This window comes from Amphibalanus amphitrite, unplaced genomic scaffold, assembly GCF_019059575.1.
Source record: "Amphibalanus amphitrite isolate SeventyFive unplaced genomic scaffold, NRLGWU_Aamphi_draft 000984F_arrow, whole genome shotgun sequence".
Lineage (NCBI taxonomy): Eukaryota > Metazoa > Arthropoda > Thecostraca > Balanomorpha > Balanidae > Amphibalanus > Amphibalanus amphitrite.
Window position 1 is genome coordinate 126627 of NW_024882478.1, and position 22109 is coordinate 148735.

The window sequence follows — 22109 nt, forward strand, 5'->3', positions numbered from 1 at the left end:
ACCATGCTCCTATCCGCAACAAATCTACAAAACAGCATCGCCACCACCCCTCCAAACCAAACACAGTTATGCACTCACATATGTAGAAACTGTATTGACAATAATGGAATAAGTTATGCATGGTGGCGAAAGTCGCTAAAAGTACAACCGAGGAAGGGTGGCATGCCACAGTGTCAGCTCATGCATCTTCGCCGTCGTCGCTAGGTCGCCTAGGAGGCCGTGCCCGAACCCGCATGCTTGGTCGCCTCCATTCGCACACTGTTGGCCTGTTTCTCGGAGAACTCGAGGATCTGTCCGTTGGGCATCAGCACCCCGAGTTTCTGTTCGTTGCCCGACTTGATGACCACCACTTTGCCCTGCTGCGGTACGGGCAGCCGCTGTCCGGAGCTCGCCGCAGCTGTCGCTGCCGGCCCGGGGGCGGCCGGCGGTGCCGCCACAAACTGTACACTAGAGGACACATAGCGCGGCGCGCGCTGCATGGGCGGCGGCCCGGCCACGGCGCGGCCGGCGGGCGCCGGTGGGCGACTCACCACCACAGCGTTCGGCCGGACCACGGGAGCGGCAGCGGTGACCGCCAGCGCCGGCCCGGCCGCCAGCAGAGCGGGCTGGGAGCTGATGAGGGTGGCGGGGCCGCTGGTCAGCAGCGCCGGCTGTGAGACGGTCAGGAAGGTGGTCTGCGGGGCTCCGCCCTGCAGCACCGGCGGGGAGCTGACCGCCAGCAGGGTGGGCGCCGCCGCCAGCACGGTCGGCCGGGCGGCCATCAGAGGCCGCGGGGAACTCGTCAGAAGCACCGGGCGGCCCGCGGACGCTGCCGGCCGCTCCGGCGTGGTCGGCAGCAGCGGCCGAATGGCCTGCTGTTTCCGGGGAGAGCTGACCAGCACCTGCTGCTGGGGGACGGCAGACACCACGGGCGCCGTCGCGGCCGGCGCTGACGCCACCTCGTTCATCACATTCGTCGCCAGTCTCCGCGCCTGCTGCTGCTCCAGAGGGATCCCCTTGGCCTGAGCCTGCTGCAGGGCCGCCTTCACTCGTGATGCCACATCGGTGGGCAGCTGCACGGGAGGCTGTGCCACGGGCGGCTGGGCCACAGGCGCTGGGGGTGGAGGCGGTGGCGGCGGCGGCGGCTCGCGGAGGGTCGGTCGCGGTGAGCCCGGCGGCACCGGCAGCGACTGCACGTGCTGCATTAGTACAGAGCGGTGTGGCGGCTGGACGGCGGTCGAGACAGGCGGCTGGGTTGTCGCAGGTGGTGAGAGGAGAGGCGGTCCCGGGAGACGGGCACGCGCCGGGGAGGAGGTGGGTGTCACCGCTGTAGCCGAGCGGGGGAAACGCGACAGCACCGGGGGCGTGGTCGGCATTGGAGCCGGGGCGGGGGCTGGAGCGGGGAAAGGTGCTGAAACAGGGGCCCCGACAGGAGCAGGAACAGGGACTGAAGTCGCTGTTGAAACTGCAGCACGAACCGGGGCTGGCGCCGGAGCTGGTACCGGGGCTCGCACTGGTGCTGCGGCGGTCAGCAGCACCGGAGCTGGAGCCGGCAGTGGAGCGGTCGCTGGAATGGAGACAGAGCCCAGCAGCTGTGCGCCCGGCGCCGAGAACATGGCGCGGAACGGCGCGGCGGCGGCGGCCGGCACGGCACCGACCGCGGCCGCCGCCGCCGGCGTGAGCCGCAGCGGCGCGCGCACGCCCGGGGCGCCCGGCCGGACCGGCGCCACGGCCGCCGTGAACGTGCTCACCGCCGTGGCGCCCGAGCTGATGCCGGGCAGCTGCAGCGACTGCAGGATCGAGTTGGCCTGATCCGGCGGCAGCTTCATGTACATGGTGTCGCCCGTGTTGGGGTCCTTGCAGGGCAGCACCACGGTCACTTTGCTGGCAGTGACGTTGCCGGAGGGGGCCGGGGACGCAGCCGACGACGCCGGGGTCGCCGAGGCCTGGCTGGTGCTGCCGGTCGCCTGGGACCCGCTCGCCCCCGGCGAGCCCGCCACCTTGTCCATGAACACACGGCCGTCGCGTCCCATTCGCAGCACGAACGGACTCGTCTCGCCGGCCGTGTGAACCACCTTCGTGATCGCGCCGCCCAGCGGGTTGGTCCGATTCACCAGAACACGCCCTCCGAGCGGCGTCTTCGGCGAGGCGCTGGTCATGCCGGTAGACCGCTGCGCGCCGGCCGCGCCGCTCGCCGCCGGGCGTCGCACCATCTTCCGCTGAAGCTCGCTGCGGATTCGGCTGACGCGGTCGCCGAGGTTTTCGTTCAGTATGGGCAGCTCGCTGTTCCACGCTGGCGACGGCTCTGTGATGCGTGCAGGCCGCGGCGCCGCCCGCGGTTTGCGCTGCTGCTCCCGCTGCAGCATCTTCTGACGGTACGACTCCCAGGAGATGTTGTCGCCCGACGCACCCGCCGGCCGCGCGAACCGCGCCACCTTGGACGGCGAGACCGTCGGCCGGCCCTCTGCCACCGAGAAGTCGTCGTCGTCAGCCGGGGACGAGCGGTCTCGACTCGTATCATCAGCCTCTTCGTACGCAAAGTCGTCCATTTTGCGCACCTTTCGCACGCGGCCGCGCGAGCTGGTCTGCCAGGTCTCCGAGTCTTTGGCGTCCTCGCCGGCCGCGCCGCCGGCGCCGTCCACGCAGTAGTTGACCCGCTTCCGTTTGGCTCTTCGACTGCGCTGCTTGCGGCGTCCGTCCGCTGTGGAGGAATGGACACAGACTGTCTCATAGTCGGTAGATAATTGGGTAAATTAGACCCTTAGCTACACAAGCCACTAGCGCGTACAAATCAGTAGCGCCCAATCACCCAGGTTACGCTGTTAAGTCGTGTGAACCTTCTCTCTTAATCCATATTCAAACGCTAGAACTCATACGCTACGCGGTACTGCTGGCAATAGTCTTTATAATCGATTTCCTACGTCTCCTTAGTCCTAACCCGTGCTTTTGACGAAACGAAAGCGAAAAACGATCACAAACGCTTCAGCCCCACGAGGCTATCGGATCTCTAGATAAACCAAGAACAATCTATGTATTCAAACATTATCAGTACCGGCCAGTCATCAGCCACCCGCGCTCTCTGTCCGATAGCGTGCCCTCCCCTCCCCCTGACGAGTGCCCCGGCCTGCAGTCCGTCCACTCACCATCCACGGACTGCTCGTCGTCGGACGGCTCGGGGGACGGCTCCGAGTCGCGCTCCTCCGTCTTGGACGGGGTCGGCTCCGGCTGCTGATCCGGCTCCACCCAGGCCGCCTCGTTCGGGTCCTCGTAGTCGGCCGGCCTGGCGGGGACACAGCGGGTGGTTCAGCGTGTTAAACGGTTCAGTCGTTCTTTCCTTCCCAGAAAATTACGGGAAAACTCGGCACATAGATACGTCTTCTTTCTGATAATGCCAGATGAGGCACATCTTTAAATTATAGAGCTGAGGCCTGAAGCATGGATGAGACAGCCACGAAAAAATGCAGTAAAAATCAAAACAGCCCTTTAAAACGAGCAGAACATTCATAAACGACAAACAGTGAAAGTATATCAAGGAAATAAGATGCCCGGGAAATATAAGGATATCGCAAGGCTTGGCGCACCTTTCGATGTAGTTGAGCCACTCCTGGCAGAGTCGTTTGCGCATGCGTCGCACCGACTGGTTGATTTTTGTCTCCAGCGGTTCCAGTTCCTCGAGTATCTTCTTCAGCGCCTTATGCAGTTCGACCTCGCAGGCGGGCTGCTTCTGTCCCTTCTGCGGCGAGAGGATGGCTCGGTCAGTCGGCACGCTCCACGATTAGGTCAGGTCGACCAGAGCTCTGACCTCGGGCGCAGTGCGCGAAAACGGGAAGCGTGGTCAGACTGGATATGGTTGAATGGGGATAAACAGACGAGCAGCTACAATACCAAGTACGCATCATCAAAATTTCGGAAGCCTCGACATGACACTGCAAAGTGGACAGCTTAAACATAAAGGCCATATTTCCTTTATCGCTGCAGCAGCCGGTTGCTAAGCATCAATTAACTTTTACAGGCCTGGTTGGTATTAAAGTCAACAGGCGATTGAAAATAGCTTACTAAATGAGACTAACTTAATGAGAATGTGGCACCCACATCAAATCAGAGCATTTTGGGCAGCTCCAACTGCGCTGTACATTACGTGGTCACCCGCATCATCGCGTCGAACCCACCTTGCTGTTGGCGGTGTCGGCGGTGGCGGTGGCCGGGTCGAACGTGTCCACTAACTTCCGCAGTCCGTCGAACGTGCTGGCCACCAGCTGAAACTGGTCGGGGTCGGGCGGGGCCAGGTGCTCCGGCTCGGGCACCGGCCGCGGCACCGCCAGCTCGCCGTCAGCCGCGCCACCGCCATCCCCTTCCGACGACTCACTGCCGCCGGTACCACCGTCGGCACGAGCAGCCTCCTTAACCCGCGGCGACTCGCCTGGCTCACTCTTCACCGGAGGTGCTGAGGTGTTCACCTCTGGCTCAGACTTGACGATTGCGTCGGATGGCTCGGGGTTGGTGATTTCGTCCGGTGCTTCAGACTTGATGGTGCGGCCATCAAAGGCTGCTTTCTGGTCACCGACTCCAGGCTTCTCATCTATCGCGGGTTTCTGCTCAGGCGTTCCGGGCTTCTGATCACCACTTCCAGGTTTATCACAATCTGTTGCAGATTTCCGGTCAAGTATTCCAGCCTTCTGGTCAAGTTCTCCAGGGTTCTCCCCGTCTGCTTTAAGTTTTTGGTCGCCTGCTCCTGTCTTCCTGTCATCAGTCTCGCAATCCATGTCACTAGTTTCAGACTTACGCTCATCGGGTTCTCTCTTCACGGCGTCCAAAGTGCCCTTAAAATCCACGAGTTGTGCGCCATCGGTGCCCTGTTCCCCTGTCCTCTCGGCGGGGACCATGTTCACGTCAGTGGCGTCCATAGCCTCCTCGCCGGGCTCCAGGACGGGTCCGGACGCCCCACCCACACCCCCACCGGTCCCCACAGTCCCATTTTCTACACTCGGCTCGATGCCTTTACTGACCGTTTGCCCTGAGATTGGCTGGTCGCCGGCCGCGGCGGGTGGGCTCGGCGGCCGGTCGCTACCCGCTGTTCGATCACTGCCCGCAGCACTGACACCATCGGGTTTATCTGTCACCTCACAATGCCCATCCTGTGGCCCAGACTCCGCCACACCCGGTCCATCACCACCCGCCACTGTGTCCATCTGTCCGTCGGCCGACAGCGCAGGGGGCCCGGCCTCCTCTGCGGGACCGTCAGCCGCTGTGTCAGCGGTCGGTGATGATTTGGAGTCGCTGTCATCGCCGGCGGCGCCATTCTCAATCACCGGAGCTGGGGTCGTGTCCTCATCTAGGTCCATTTCTGAGAGATCAGCCGGACCGGCGGCCTCGGAGGGACGTTTCAAAGGCGACACGGGTGCCAGCTGCGGCGGCGAGCGGTCGGGAGAGTGGTCGTCCGGCGCGTCCGGCGCAGAGAGCCGCGACAGCTCGTCTCCAACCGACTCCAGCTCAGGCGCCGACTGCCGCGACAGCTCGTCAGCCACAGAGAGCGAGTCAGCCACCGAGCCGCGACCCTCCTCCTCCTCCTGCTCCTCTGTCTGTCGCCGACCGCGGGAGGGACGGGACCGGCCGCGCGGCGCCCGTCCCTGCCGTCCGCCGCGACTCGCCGCCGGCCGGTTCGCGGAGCGTCGGCCGCGACTCCGGGCCGCCGGCGCAGGCGGTGGACTCTCGCCGTCTGACGAATCGTCATTATCGGAGGGCGCCGATGACGAATCGGCCGCCGCTGCCACCGCAACTGATGAATTCAGCGCCTGGAACGCAGCAAAGGCAAATACCAGTTAACTGACAGCACAGCAGAAGTTCCAACATGTATGCATTATCTAAACAGAGCAAGCACATCAGCTCGTTATCGTATGAATAAGTGACACCACCAGACATCAAATTTCGAAGTTAAGTCACGTCAAGTAAAGCTGAGGCGTCGTTCTGTCATACGCGGCACGTCAACACTCACCTGTTCCTGGAAGCAGCGATGCGCCTTCCGGGCCCGTGCGGTACGTATCGACATTCCACAGTGAGGACAAACGTTCTGAAACAAACATCACTTGGTTAGCGCGCAGGGCAGATTAGCACCATGACTGTAGGCGGAGTTCGGACGACAGATCAACGGGTTACTTTTCCGGATTTGTACTGACAGAAAAAGTATATGAATGAAGGCTGCAGCAGCAGCTCGGTTACAATGTAGTCGGAATCGTTACCTATAAGCATGCTTGAATGCGACTCATATAGAGCACGTTAGTATAAAGCGCGTGTATCTAACCGGCTAACCCTCTTGAACCCACCCCACGCTATCAGTTGCACCACACCAATCAGCCCAGCCGACTGACCAGATCGGCCGCCGCCGGCTGCTTGGAAGGCGTCGACGGCTGTTTGGAGGGCGTTGTCCCCCGACTGCTGCTCGTCGCACGCCCCTTGCCTCTGACCGAGCGGCGGCCGCCGCGGCGCGACGGCGTGGGCTCCGGTGTGGACGGCGCGGCGGCGGCGGCGGCAGAGGACGACCTCCTGCTCGCGGAGCGCGGAGGCCGCTGCGACTTCCGCCCGGAGCGGGTCAGGGTGAACTCGGGCCCGTCGTCGGCATCACTCTGGCCGCTGGAGCCGGGGGTCGACTCGGAAAGCTCCGTGTCGCTATGGCAAGGCGAGGCGGCCGGCGTGGCCGAGCCTCCCAGACAGGTGAACACGCGGCGCACGGCGGTCTTGCGCGCGCCGCCGCGCCGGCCGGAGCCGCCGCGCAGCTGAGTCAGCTGGCGACGGAACTTCTCCAGCCGCGCGCGGGTCCAGGCGGGCCCCAGCTGGGAGGCGCGCAGCGGCGGCGGGGGCGGGGGCGGCGCCGGCGGCTCTGCGCGCCAGTGGTCGGGCGCGCGCCACGGCCGCCGCCGGTACAGGCGCACGTCCTGAACGAACAGGTGCGGCAGGTGGATGTACTCGTAGCCGTGCCGGTCCACGCCGAGCAGACTCTCCCGCGGCTCCGTCATCGAGCTCTCCATCACACAGTCCTGCACCGTCTTGTGGTTGTGCTGAAACGAACGACAGATTAGGACGTCAGGGAGCACCGACAGAAAGACGTGATGAGTCGACACTGAGCAGTGAGGAGGGCATATTTTGTTGTCTCTTCAGAAGGACGTAATTAGTTCATGTTTGTAGCCAACCAAAAGATGTTCAATTGATACAGGCAGAATGATCATCCAAAATGTCAAGGAAATGGAGGGTGAACAACTGAAAGTATTATTCCAACAATCATCAGAGAAGAGAACAGTCCTTCACTTACAAAGAGGAAGTCGCACATGGTCTTGACCATCCAGACGCGCTGGTAGAAGCTGAGCTCGTGGAACAGTTTGTCCTCGAACGGGTTGGTGGTGCCGACCACTCGCCAGAAGTCGGGCTCGATACCCTGTGTGTCGAGCAGCCGGTCCGTCTGGCCGGCCTCTTTGACGTAGGCGCGGTACCACAGCTGCACCCGGGCCGCCAGCTTCTCGGTCCACATGGTGTACGGCATGGGCGGCATCTCCGAGAGCTTGGTACGGATCAGCGGACCGCTGGAGGCGCGAATAGACACGACGGGAATGTTAGAAAACCGAGCAGACACGAGTCAGGAAATGTAAAAAAGCGAGCAGACACACATTGGGAACGTGAGAAAAACACTGATCCTTAGACATTCACATCACACATTGCAGAACTAACGAGCGTAGACGGACTGTGCATTACAGAACCTTAACGCCCACTGCAAACTGACTGTCTGGACGCCAGACTTCACTGACCTGACAAGTGACGTCATCAGCATGGCGAGCGTCTCCGACGACTGCGGCACGAGTAACATGCGCTCCAGCTCGTACAGCGGTACCTCGAAGATGTTGAGCGCGCGCAGGCTGAGATGGATGAACTGAGCCATCTGCGGTAACTGCAGGAACAGACAAACGGCGGTCAATGTTCCATGGTTAGCAAACCTACTGCTTAACAGTGTGCTATGCTCCGGGAAGAGAGCTTTCAAAAGTAAGTAAATGGCTGTGGTTAAAAAAAAAAACGGACAATGCGAGGAATGAGAGACGTGGACAGAGACGTCACTTATTTCGAGCTCAAGTTCATCAAAGCCCGTCACTTATTTCGAGCTCAAGTTCATCAAAGTACCGAACACAACATCCACGTCGCTTCAACATACGAGAGCACACACATTGAAAGGAGAGTCCTGGTCTAAACGCCCCCAATCAGTCACCCACCTCCCACATGACCTTACGCCTCCCACTCTCCTCACCTCCCACATGGCCTTCAGCCAGTCTCCGGTCTGTCCCTGCAGCAGGCGCTCCTCCCAGGCCACGATACTGTCCTCCTTCTCCCTGCGCTGCTGGCGGCGTGTCTCCAACTGCTGGCGGCGAAACTCCTTCTCCCGGTCGGCCCGCTCGTGGCGCACCCAGTGCAGCACGTGCGAAAAGAAACCCGCTGCCAAGCACACAAACACACAACAAGTCAAACGGACATCAGACCAAACACAATGGAAACTACAACGTAACAGAATGAAGAGCAATCGTGACGGCTAACCCAATTACAAAGCAATGAAAGTCAGCGGACACTTGGCTCTAACACCGATAGCTTCTAGCATCGACCGATAAAGTACAGCAGTACCGCCATACGGTCCCGGCGCCCGGCCTCAGCGATAAGCCAACCCCGTCGGATCAGCACCCTCCCCGCGCCGGTCTACTCACGTGCTTTGTTGCGCACTGAGCGGCGTCTGTTGACTATCTTGGGGTCGACCACAGCGTCGGCGCCCTCCGAGGCCTCTAATGTGCACTGTTGACGCAGCTCCCTGAGGGCAAACGAGCGGTGTCATGACTATGGCAACGGCGTCGCTGCTGCTAAGGTAGAGTCGCCCGGCGGATGGCACCAAATAAATCGAGACGGAATGTTGTGATGGACCAACTGGATAATGTCATACCGTTTCCCAACCGCGTGGGTGGACTGGTAAGAGTGGAAGAAAAGGCAAAAGCAATAGGAATATATTATATAACATGAATATTGAATAATGAATACCTAAGGCTTGTAGGGGTGAATTGGAATGGGTCTCAACGGCCACAATTTCCGAGCCAGATTGGCAAAAGGATCTGTCGGACAGGCCCCGCTGTGACTCTCCCCGTTGCCGGCCGCCCCGATCACTCACGGCTCGAGCTGCTCGATGAGTTGTTCCATCATGTGTTCCAGCCGGAGCGCGCGACGCGTCACGCTGTGTTGCGGCCCGTTGTAGCGGTAACAGTTGCGCAGCATCAGCCGCAGGTCGGCAAACACCTCTGTCGGCGACTCGTACTCGAGCAGCAGCAGTTTCTCACGGACTGGCGGAGAGAGGCACAATGAATTAGTCAAAACCCACAGATGGACAGGACAGATGTACATATAAAAACTTACATGCTTTGACTGACCTATTGATGCATATTGTCGGCTTTTATAAGCACGATAATGATGACCAAAAGTTACAAAAGTAATCAGTTGATTATTTCGGCAGATTACGACGCGTTTACGCTGCAAAAAAGTCCCCACTTACTTTTCTTGAGCCACATGGGCGTGGTGACGACCGTGTCGTAGTCCCACAATGTGCTGCTGTTGGAGTCCACGGCGTTCATGAAGGGCCAGTTGTGCACGTGGTTCTCGGGCGCCATGAGCACCTGCAGCAGCCGGTAGACGGGCTGCATCTTGGCCGGCAGGGCGGCCGCCCGGCGTGCCAGCTCGGCCGTGTCGTCCGGCCGGCCCTCGTCCAGATACTCCTCCACCTCTTCCTCCTCGTCCTCATCCTCGTCCTCTGTGCCATCGGCCTGCCGGCCGTCCTCGTCACTGGAGTCGCCCAACTGCTCCGGCGGCTCCCGCTCGGCTCCGTCGGCGGCGCCGCCGTCAGCCGGCCGGCCTGGGCGCAGGAATGAGAGAGCTCCGTGAGGGCCATAAGAAACTCGATACTAGCATAGCACGAAAAGGTAAGGCTGTCCCATTACTGCAACGTGTACTTGCACCCTAACCACCATTTACAGCACCCAAGACCAGATGAACCCATGATCATCTGTGCTGGCTCCAGGACAGTGTCCCAAAATTTGTCAGTTCAGGTGGAAAGTGACATCAAAATAAAATCATTCATCATTTTTAACTATCAACTCCAACTTCTGACCATTTTCCATCCCCAATTCCAACAAGAAAAGGCATTTGTGTGAATGGTCATTTTATGACCTACATCCAACCACAATTGAATAGAATTTACACTTTTGATATGATTTCAGACCATGCTGCCATCAACGGAAAGATCAGTGGTTCAATATTCCCAATGTGAAATGTGAATAGTTACAGTCAGGCAGGAAATAATTGCTTTCACTTCATAAGATGCCAAGGGAAAATAACAGAGTGCACAAATGAAAGTACATACCATTTGCCATTGAGTTGTAGTCAGGGTATCTTGGATCCATCCTTATGGATCTGTATCCTGTGAAAGCAAGGAGGACACATTAAACAATACTTAAATGTCAGCACACACATCATTCAAGAGAGGTAATGGTTACAATTTATCTAAGTCTTTGAGGATAGGAAATGTAAATAAATTTATACAAAGGGGACAAAAAGCATAAGAAGCAAAACTTAACAGAAAAAATGAAAGTATTCATGTTATACTGACAAATTAATTACCTATGCAAAATGATTTTGCTACACTTTATTTAAATAACCAAGGAAGTGAGATTTCAAAGTTGGAAAAATTATCTATTCATGACTGTTCAGAACTCAAGCATTGTATTCTGAAACCAGAAAACCTCTCCTTCTTCGATGCATTAATGATCTTTGGATGATAGCATGCATCAGCATTCAGCACCTTTTTGAAACACCTTACCAACAGTTGTTACCAATAAATTTTTAGTTTTGGCTCTGGCTAACAAATGTATGGACTTAAAACTGGTTAAGTACAATGACATAGCTTGGGATTAAGATTTGATGGACCAACACCAATAAAATTTAGCAGGTTTATTATCACATTAAGCAACAGGCCACCTGTATCAGTAAATGGTCTTACTACAACTCCAATGACAATACTTGGTAAGACCAACTCATAATGGCCTTATTTACATTCTCTCTGAATATGTATATCAAAATAAGCAATATTCATTGGGGAAATACAACTTGTTACACTATGCAAAACAAATTTGGTACAACAGGTGTTTGAGCAAATGCCCGTCAACAAATGATTGAACAAGACACAGTGAGCTATCAATGAAATTATTATTTTTAAAATAATTATTTGGATGGATGCAAGATATCAGTACATTTGCTGAATGGGCATTCCCAAGTGCATAGGTAGCAATAGAGAACCTGTCTATTTGCTTTTTCTATCAATTGATATATTTCTTATTGAATAATTTAGACAAGGCATTAAGCGTCTAACCCAGTAGTCAGCTTATACATGATTGATGCTGTTAAATCTGATGGCCAAGAGTTGTAAACCAAAAAAGGTAGGTAATCAAAATATAAAGTCTTTGTTCTTAAACTTAAGATAAAAATTTTTGGTTTTCAATACTTGGCCATAAGACTTCATAAATATGTCTTCATAATACTGAAGAAGTGATCCTTTATTGTTACGGAGCGAGCGAAGCGAGCGTAGTCTTTCCTTAGATTAACGGAAATTTCTGAGTATGAGCGGCCGGCCGGCCGGCCGGCCGGCCGTGGTCACGCTTTTGCGAGGCTTATATCTCAGCAACCACTTGACCGATTTACATGCGGTAAATTTTGTAGGGTAGCTGCATTCCTTCTACCAAGTATTGGACTATTCCCGATGCATGTGGGTGACCCCTTATGCACGTGCCACGTGCAAAACGAAGAGGTGTCCGTTTTGTAATTGTTGCAATATCTCGGTAACTACTTGGCCGATTGCGCTGAAAGTTGGCATGTAGGTAGGCACCCACTAGGCACTGCATATCCATGTGCCAGAGTTGGGGTGCTGCTGCACGTGCGCACGTGCAGGGGTCGTTTCCAGATCTCGAGAACGGCTCGACCGATTGCGCTCAAATTTGGTACACAGTTAGGGACCGGTTAGTAGGGTGCCGTGCACAAGTCAGTTGGGACCCATTTTGCACGTGCGCACGTGCAGGGTGCCGCTTCCAGATCTCGAGAACGGCTGGGGCGATTGTGCCCAAATTTGGCACATCGCTAGAGACCGGTTAGTAGGGTGCCGTGCACAAGTCAGTTGGAGGTACCCCCTCGCAATTTCGCACGTGCAAGGCCCACCCTCTCGCTCGCTCCGTTAGTCGCCCCAAAAGGCGTTATACTGGTAATATGGACAAATATTTAGGAGAAAGACTAAAAATAGACAAATAAAATAAACATGACAAGAATTTTGGCAACATAATGCTGATAACATCGATAAGTGAGTATGGTTTATTAATAAAGTTGAAGTCTTCATTACAATTATTTCACAAGCACATTAATTTTTAAATGACTAATTTCTGCCCTTCTGATTTTCAGAGGGACAAGAGTGACAACTCTTAAGGCTAACTTAGACAGCTACGTGAAAAGCTGACATTGGGCTTAACCTAACACATGATGCAGTTAACTTTCCCATATTATCATCAAAATAAACAATAACGCCTTTACATATTTTACGAGGGAAGAAGTACCGAAAGTCAGGAGCAGGACTTTTCGCATCCTGTGACAAATAGAAGAACCAAGTCACATCGGAGCATATCTAAAAATATCTTTCTATATTGAGCTTGAAAACGGAAACAAAACGAAATGATATTTTAGACCGCATACACAGTAACATGTCAATGTAGCTAAAATTTCAAGCTTTGCATTCTCCATACCCACGGGGCGCGCCACTCTTGCCTCAAAATCAAAATGACATCGTACACTGCACAAAAGACATAAGTCGAAAAGGGTTAACCGATAGAAATATATCAAAATGAGAATATTTTAAATAATCAAACAGATATATGTAAGCAAATCCGTTAAACTTGCCAAACAACGCCGCGCGCAAACACCCACACCGCGCCGCTTGAGTCTCAAAAGTCAAAGTACTTACGAGTACTTTAAACATGCAAGTGCAAGTACAACGACTTCAAGTCAGAAAAATAAATTAAAAACGCAACTCATTTAACTAAACTTGCTGATATTCAACTATGTGAGGTCTGTTCTGTTTTTGAGGCAATTCATAAGGATAAAAAGGCGAAAATTGGCATGTTAATTGTTTCTCAACTTGTGTTTAACTCTAGTGATGGAAGTAGATTTTTTTCTTCAGTTTAAAACGCAGACATTAACGTAGCTATTAAAACGCAGACAATACAAAACGAAACTTCATTGCTTATGTATACACGCCTATGACTGTGTCTATGTTTACGGTATGTATGCCCCATAGCGTACCTAAGCGGCTTATTGGATCTGTCAATCATCAATGCATCCATTCGCTGGCACTTCCAGAACTCTTTGACCTTACCCAGACAGGGTTACTTTTACAGGAAAAGTCGAGAGGGGGAATAAAGTTCGGGGCAAGGGCGGATCCAGGGGCATCTGAAAGGGGGCCCAATGCCGTAAGGTTTTTGTTAGGATGGCACCTGCAGAACCTTACCTACCCCCAAATCCTACTCTCTCCCCGGATTCTGGCCACTTTATATTGTTAGGTTGCCAAAAAATAAATTAGCTAAAAAATATACTTAGGTATGTACCTACCTTGGCGGTAAGGGGCGGGGGAGGTCCCAACTTGGTCCCAACTTGACTGCGCCCTTGCAAATGTCAATCAGTAGTATCAACCTATTACCCTGGCCAAACATCAAGTAGCGCCTTTCTAAATAGAGAGAGGTTAACACGTGACTATTTTTGATAGGCCAAGACCGATTGAATGACCCTGGTTCGAAAAGACCCTTGGTTCGGAGAGATCATGACCCGGACCCCCGTCCCCCGCCGCTTTCTACGCCGACGCCTGATAGCGATATGTCAGTGATTGCGAAGAGACGGCGGGAAGAGACAAGACAAGAGACGGTCCCACCGACCATCCGACCGGTATCGGGTCAAATCTGGAGTTCCCGCTGCACTGAACGTAAAATGGTTGGATGGAACCTCAAATTGAAAATTATCTAAGCGCCAGCAACGTTGATTGATGACTAGAGTCTGATCAACGATGATTATAGAATCTGAGTAGCGAATTGATTGAAAATGGGCTCAAAAATAAATTTGAAAGGGGGAAATTCCCCCTTCCCTCCCTAGCCGTTCACGCACAATTTGAAAGGGGGAGCGGAATTTTCGAAGGGGGAATTCCCCCTTTCCCCCTTTAAAAGTTACCCTGTACCTAGAGGGATCAACGATAAGGCCATCAGTGGCTCTCAACCTGCACAACACCTTGTGCCTCTCCTCTCTCAATTGATCTGGAGTGCTAAAAATGACTAGGTAGGTACTCAGTCGCATGGCTCGGTCAAGCATAAAGAAGCTTTTAAAATAGCCATAACTTCGAGAGGTCTCACACGACTCACAGTATGATATGATTAAGGCCGTTTACGGCCTTATACAGGTCTGTCGAAAATGCACTTGCCAATCTCATCTGAATCACTTGCCAATCACTACCAATCTGAAAATGCGTACGAGTACCTATCTGAGACCTTGAATGCAATGATTAGGAAAAGTTGCAATCGAAAGTACCTACCTACGAGTACTTACAGTACCTACCTACCTACCAACTTCATTCGATAGCGCATAAACCGTGGCAACTTGCCTCTCAAATCGCCCGTGAATACCTACCTATGTGAGCTCATTTGACCTGCGATACATGAACTGCTAAAGGCTGCTCTTAACCCGCGCGGGGCTGGGGTCTCCAGCCGAACGCGCGGGGCTGGGGGGGGGGGTAAATTTTACCCCCCCCTGTTATCTCCCGAACTAATGGTCCGATTTGGAAAATTCAAACGCCAATCGAAAGCTCTCATCACGAACTACTAAAAACATGTACTTAATTTTAAGTTTGAGGTCAAGGTCAAGGTCAGGTCAAGGGTACAAATTGCAAGTTCCTACAGTATCGGCCTTGCACCGTAGTTGCCGAAGAATGGAGTCATGGACTGAGACTGATCGCCCAAAACGTGTTCTTAGGCTACCAAGACAATATTCGTTGCATACAATATCATTCAGAGGTCAAGGTCAAGGTCAGGTCAGGTCAGGTCAGGTCACCAAAAAACAAAATATAGAAAAGGGCATGTGCGACACTTGTTTTATGGGTCATTTTACTCATAGAATTCCATAGGCACACTCAATAAGTGATATGGACCACCTCTGGATGAATTTCAGGTCGAGGTCAGGTCAAGGTCAGGTCAAGTGAGGTCAAATTTTGAAGTTGGTTGTTAAGGCCTAAAAAGGTGTCTATCTGATGCAGTTTTTCACGGCGAATCGAATGGTACTATTTTTGTTTCCGTACGAGATCTAGAACTTCCAAAAAAGTCATTTTTCAAAAAATGTGTGTGTCGTGACGTCATAAAATTTTGAATAACTCCCACATTTTTGAACCGATTCTTCTAAAATTTGGTATGTAGGTGCACATAGACCACTTCTCTGACATATCTTCCGGTTTTTTCGATAGACTCAAAATTTTGGATTTTATAATGATTTTCCCAAAAAAATCAATTTTTGAAAAAATTTAGGCCAAAATCCAAAATTTTCAAAAAACCGAGATAGCCATTTGATAGACAAAGTAAAATTACGTATAACCTTTTTTGTTACGTCTTGATTCCTTTAAAAATGAAGATGTTAGCGGCGTTTGAACTTTTGCCGTTTTTGAGGCGAAAATGGCGAACATGACGTCACTAAAACGTCAATTTCTCAAAAATTTTCCGACCGATTTCGCTTAAATTTTCAGGGAACGTGTCAAATTGATGTAAGAAAAGGTACTGAAAGTTTGGCGGCGCTGCGCGCCGCCGTTTTTGAGATATCGCAAAAATTCGCGAGGGGGGGGGTAAAATTTACCCCCCCAGCCCCGCGCGGGTTAACCCGCGCGGGGCTGGAGTCTCCAGCCGAACGCGCGGGGCTGTGGGGGGGGGGGTAAATTTGACCCCCCCCCCCTGTTATCTCCCGAACTAATGGTCCGATTTGGAAAATTTAAACGCCAATCGAAAGATCTCATCACGAACAACTAAAAACATGTACTTAATTTAAAGTTTGAGGTCAAGGTCAAGGTCAGGTCAAGGCTACAAATTGCAAGTGTCTACAGTATCGGCCTTGCACCGTAGTTGCCGAAGAATGGAGTCATGGGCTGAGACTGATTGCCCAAAACGTGTTCTTAGGCTACCAAGACAATATTCGTTGCATACAATATCATTCAGAGGTCAAGGTCAAGGTAAGGTCAGGTCAGCTGTCAGGTCAACAAAAACAAAATGTAGAAAAGGGCATGTGCGACACATGTTTTATGGGTCATTTTACTCATAGAATTCAAAAGGCACACTCAAAAAGGGATATGGACCACCTCTGGATGAATTTCAGGTCGAGGTCAGGTCAAGGTCAGGTCAAGTGAGGTCAAATTTTGAAGATGGTTGTTAAGGCCTAAAAAGGTGTCTATCTGATGCAGTTTTGCACGGCAAATCGAATGGCGTTATTTTTGTTTCCGTACGAGGTCTAGAACGTCCAAAAAAATCATATTTCAAAATTTATGTGTGTCGTGACGTCATAAAATGTTGAATAACTCCCACATTTTTGAACCGATTCTTCTAAAAATTGGTATGTAGGTGCACATAGACCACTTCTCTGACAAATATTCCGGTTTTTTCGATACACTCAAAATTTTGGATTTTATAATTATTTTCCCAAAAAAGTCAGTTTTTTGAAAAAATTGGGCCAAAATCTAAAAAAAAAACGAGATAGCCATTTGATAGACAAAGTAGAATTACGTATAACCATTTTGTTACGCCTTGATTCCTTTAAAAATGAAGATGTTAGCGGCGTTTGAAATTTTGCCGTTTTTGAGGTGAAAATGGCGAACATGACGTCACTAAAACGTCAATTTCTCAAAAATTTCCGACAGATTTCGCTCAAATTTTCAGAGAACGTGTAAAATTGATGTAAGAAAAGGTACTGAAAGTTTGGCGGCGCTGCGCGCTGCCGTTTTTTAGATATTGCAAAAATTTGCGAGGGGGGGGGGGGGTAAAATTTACCTCCCAGCCCCGCGCGGGTTAACCCTCGCCGGACCTATTGGTTTTCTACATACGCGCCGGCCGAGGGGGGGGGGGGTACGACCCCCCCCCTCGCCGTTTCGCCCCTGGTGGAGCTAGCGCGTCGCGAAAAAAACGAGCGTGTGCATCGTTACGAGACGCAGAGATTGGTTGGTACCCGATTTTAAGGTCCGAGGTCAACCGGTAACCTCTGAGGTCAGGTCAAGTGCCCCAAAGTACGGTTCAGTTTTTGGTGAATAACTTCGCAAAAACGGCCGCAGAGCCGCGATTTTGGCAGCCTCGTTTTCGCCTCGCTCAGGCGCGTCGAATGATATACTTTTTGTCCGGGTCAGGTCAACTTGGGGTGTTGACCTCAGGTCAAGGTCAGGTCAGCACCCCCAGGTCACGAAGTTGGTCGAAAGAGGTCATGTCGCATATCATTCGATTCGGCAGGTCTTCCTGAGTCCAATGGTGGCTTTCCCGACTCGCTAGCTCAATTTGATCAGGAGTTATTGACGAAAAACTAATATGACCACCTTGATGACGTCATAAATGACGTCACGCAAGGTCAAAAATTGCAAAAGTGACGCATCTAACCTTGCAAGGAGTGCATGAATCCGATTCTGTGTGCTTGAGATAGTTGGAGATCGTTTCCGGCGCCAGAATAACAGTTTTCATTTTTCCCCATTGACTTATAATGGTGAGGTCACGAAAATGACCTGACCTCATATGAAATTTAGGAAAAATCTGAGATATGCAAGATGTGAGACTCATAATGGATAATAGATCCTGCAAGTTTAATTTCCCTCTGACATCTCCTCTGGCAGTGAGGGCGTTGCGAAGTTGCGACGTCTGAAGACCGTGCAGAGGTTCACTTATGATGTCATAGGTCAGTGACCTCACCTGACCCAAAAATGCAGTTGGTGTCAAAAGATCCGGCTTGAATCAAAGGTCAGGTATGCCAAGTTTCAGCTCTCTATTGCGCCCCCCCCCCCCTCGGCCGGTGAGGGTTAACTCTTCTATGTAACTCTTCGCCTATGCCTGGATTCAGCTGAGCCATAATGAATAACCAAACCAAAGCTTAACAAATGTCAAGATTCCTTCTTACCATTAGAGACATCGTTAAGCATTTTTTGCAGTCTCGGGTAGATAAATAGAAGCATGTAGAAGGCAGGTAGTGTGATTGATTATATAACATCAAAACAGGGACAATATGATATTGTGATACCTGCCGGCGCCAGTCAGCCAAAACCACTAACCAGTCGCGCACGGTGCTGTCGGAACCGAATAGAAACTATGCAGACAGACAACTGTAAGCTTCTGAGTGACTATGCCTGACCACTCTAGAGTAGGTACCTATGTTAAAATGTTTTTTTTTTTTTGTGCTTAGTACAAGAGAATACCTAGTTACCCATAAACGATTACTTTACAAAGAAATTAACGACTAACGATTAGTAGCGATAAGTTGCAAATCTGCAACATCCGGTAGCTTATATACCAAAAGACAAACCGGATCTTATTATGGGTAAATGGGTAAATATCGTAAGAGGGAATGGTAAGAAATGGGTAAATATCGCACATAAAAACGTAAAATAATGTGCAAGTGTTATTAGACGTTCACTACCATCTTACACCCGTATGATCGCGTCTAATCTTCTGGCTGGTGGGGTAGGAGTGACACCGGAATGATGGGCAGTGGTCGCGGTCGACGGTGTCGCTGGAGGCTCAGCGCGGGCGGGACGGGTCCGGACGGATCCCTGACCGGGCGGACCGGCGCGTCCGGTCACCGCTCCCGACAGTGCCGGTCGGTCAGTCAGTGCCGCTCCTCTCAGCCAGCCGGGGTCACCCGGCGGCGCGTGCGGCCCACAGCTGTCCCTCTGGGCTCCCACTGCCAGCCTCTATACAGCTCCCCTGCAAGCTGAGCTCCCACTGCCAAGCAGTCCGACGAGCTGTGTCTCCACTGCCATACCGAGCTATCCACCGAGCTGTGCTCCACTGCCGACCCGGAGCGCCATGCGGGTCCCGTCCCGGTGCTCCTTGCTAGCTGCGGCGCTGGTGGCCGTCTGCGGCGCGTCCAACCTCACTGCGAGTCGTCCGCCGCTGCCATTCGACCAGGACGCCGTGTTGAAGGCTGCCGAGACCGGAACGGTGCCGCTCAACACACTACTGCTGGCCATTTCGCAGAGTCCGCGGGTTGTGGATACGCGTGACTCCCTGCATCTTCCGCCTCCGGCGCCGCACTCGCATTTCGGCCCGTTCGGCCAGCTGCTGGAGCGAGACGACCGTCCTTCCGACGAGGAGGTGCTGGCCAGGTCCGAGCCGCTGACGCCGCAGGATTTCAAACGCGCCCAGTTCATGCCTCTTCTTCCGCCGCCGCTCGACGTCGACAACGTGCTCAACAGCGAGGATCACTTCGAGGGCGACATCATCATCACACCGAGCGACTTTGTGACCATCAGCGAGGACAGCGACGCCATCGAGCCGCACAAGCTGTGGCCGGACGGGGTGCTGCACTACGCCCTGGCACCCCAGTTCAATCGCAACGAGCGAGCCGTCATTGCGCGCGCAGTCATGGAGTTTGAGCGGCACACGTGTCTACGCGTGCGTCCGCTGCCTCCCGGTGATACCAGTCGGCACTATGTGAACGTGGTGAAGGGTCGCGGATGTTACAGTGGCGTCGGTCGAATGGAGAGCACCCAATCTCGCAGTCAGGAACTCTCGCTCGGCCAGGGTTGCATCTTTCCCGGTGTGGTCATGCATGAGTTCATGCACGCGTTTGGTTTCTGGCATGAACAGAGTCGACCTGATCGTGATAATCATGTCTTTGTACACACGGACAACATCCGAAGGAACATGCTAATCAACTTCAAAAAGTACGACTGGGACACAGTCGCGACTAGAGCAGAGCCTTACGACGTCGGATCCATCATGCACTACGGTCCGTACGCGTTTGCCGTGAACAAATTTCGGCCCACTCTCACGGCACTGCGCGACACGCGGACCGAGATGGGTCAGCGGAAGCGCTTCAGCAAGATCGACATCCGCAAGCTGAACCGGCTGTATGGCTGTGACGACAAGGACGTACCGCCTCCGGACCCGCCGGGAGGCGACGGCGACTGCCGGGACGACAGTCAGTACTGCCCCTACTGGGCGCGGCGCGGAGAGTGTGGCAAAAACGAGAAGTACATGCACGAACACTGCCGCCGCTCCTGCAAAAGGTGCACCGGTGAGTAGACAGCTTCAGGTGGGACACGTGATTAAAAGGGATGTTTATCACAGCGAGGGCATATAGACGGGAGACAATTTTTGTCCTTCTTGAACTGATTAAAACAGCTTGTATTCTCAATGTAAGTGTTCGCTACTTTCTAAATTAATTTTATACATTACGCTCATCTTATAAAAAGCAGACTTCACCGTTCGAAGAATGCAGAATGAGCTATGGTAATGAGCTAAAAGGCTAATCCGACGCCATCACGGAAGCCGAGGGTGAAATGGTGGTGGAAATGATCACCCAGCTGGCATTAATCCAAACTCTGTACCGGTGTCTGCAAACTTCTATCCGGTTACCTCAAACAAGTCTTGGGATAAGAGATGCAAAATAACCTGCAGCGAAGAAATCGAAGCCAATTTTAGATTATCTGGGTTTTCACTTCTAAACCTGTTCTCAGTTCCTAGTTAGGTATATTTAATCGTAATAACTTGTGTCATTTACAGATGCATTGAATTTGTATGCATTGGAAATTTATAAATGATAATGAAGGAAACAATAAATAATGGCAAAGCATTATGATGGAACGTAATAAAAGCTTAATGGCTGTAACTTGAGAAACAGGTCCAATGATGTTGGTTTGCCCTTGATTGGAGCCATTTAATCACTGTCGAGGCATCATACTTATTACCTCATTATCTGTTTCAGATGGAACATGCTCCGATCTTCACCGGCTCTGCAAAGGTTGGAGCAGAAAGAAGCAATGCAAGGAGAACCCCAGCTACATGCTTATCTACTGCCGGCTGTCGTGCAAGGTTTGCTCCGAGAAGAACGTCTGCGAGGACATGCACCGGCTGTGTAACTTCTGGGCGAGGACAGACGAGTGTGAGAAAAACCCAACGTTCATGGAGATGTACTGTAAAGCGTCCTGCCATTTATGCTGATTGTTGACACTGAGGATATTTATTACGAGACGGTGTGAATGAACTCGGGATATACCAGTTCATCTTCGTGTGATTAACTTGGTCATCAGCCCTGAACTACTGCCGCATAAAGTAATGTATGTTGTCGTCTATTGAAGTACGTAGCTGTGCAATAACTGTGCCACTGATCTTTGCCGTGTGGACAGGAAGAAAACGTTACTGAGAACACAGAGAAAACTTGAGCAAAGAGAGAGAAAAAGAGACAGAGACAGACAGAGAGAGAGAGAGAGAGAGAGAGAGAGAGAGAGAGAGAGAGAGAGAGAGAGAGAGAGAGAGAGAGAGAGAGAGAGAGAGAGAGAGAGAGAGAGAGAGAGAGAGAGAGAGAGAGAGAGAGAGAGAGAGAGAGAGAGAGAGGGAGGTGAGACCAGAAAAATGCGGGTGCGCGCCGCGCGGCGCCCGAAGTATACCTAATATTACGACCGTTAAGCTCGTCAGCCGTAAAATGTGATTGGGGCTCTTCCGGTTTTTGCGCAACACCAAGCGGTAGTGAAGCATCGTCCGACTTCTAAATTTATCTGCCTGTCGGTGGACCAAGTGAGCACGTGCGCGGGAAACGGTAACCATCCGAAGATCAAGTCAGTCCTTGGGCCCTTCTGTGGCTCAGTAAAACAAAACGAGTGAGATGTGTGAAATCATAGAGTGAAATAGTTCATCTGAGAGCATAGCTAAAACACTGAGTACCGATTGGATGTGAACTGTAAAACGTATGTTGACTACGGAACTAAAATTCATCGTGTACACAGGTAAGTGTAGATAATACGGTGTCGACCTTTACCGCAACTT

The 22109-nt window shown here is 52.4% G+C and overlaps 2 protein-coding genes across 3 annotated transcripts; one reads left to right on the forward strand and one right to left on the reverse strand.

The window, feature by feature from the left end:
- Nucleotides 1-69: 69 nt before the first annotated feature.
- Nucleotides 70-13197, reverse strand: LOC122368870. Of its 2 annotated transcripts, none has more exons than XM_043343176.1 (14): nt 13043-13197; nt 10406-10462; nt 9542-9898; nt 9164-9332; nt 8712-8812; nt 8264-8448; nt 7773-7912; nt 7283-7550; nt 6345-7031; nt 5972-6046; nt 4149-5771; nt 3561-3712; nt 3123-3259; nt 70-2680 (listed from the first exon to the last, which is right to left on the reverse strand). In XM_043343176.1, exons 2-14 carry the CDS (start codon nt 10443-10445, stop codon nt 210-212), a joined length of 6405 nt encoding a protein of 2134 aa, XP_043199111.1. In that variant the 5' UTR covers nt 10446-10462; nt 13043-13197; the 3' UTR covers nt 70-209. The 2 variants fall into 2 exon arrangements, with proteins under 2 accessions (XP_043199111.1, XP_043199109.1); XM_043343174.1 differs by lacking the exon at nt 13043-13197 and adding an exon at nt 12979-13035.
- A 5775-nt stretch (nt 13198-18972) lies between these two features.
- On the forward strand, nt 18973-21423 carry LOC122368869 (zinc metalloproteinase nas-6-like). The gene is made up of 2 exons (XM_043343173.1): nt 18973-20361; nt 21052-21423. The coding sequence occupies exons 1-2, from the start codon at nt 19149-19151 to the stop codon at nt 21285-21287; spliced, it is 1449 nt and encodes a 482-aa protein (XP_043199108.1). The 5' UTR covers nt 18973-19148; the 3' UTR covers nt 21288-21423.
- The last annotated feature ends 686 nt before the right edge of the window (nt 21424-22109 follow it).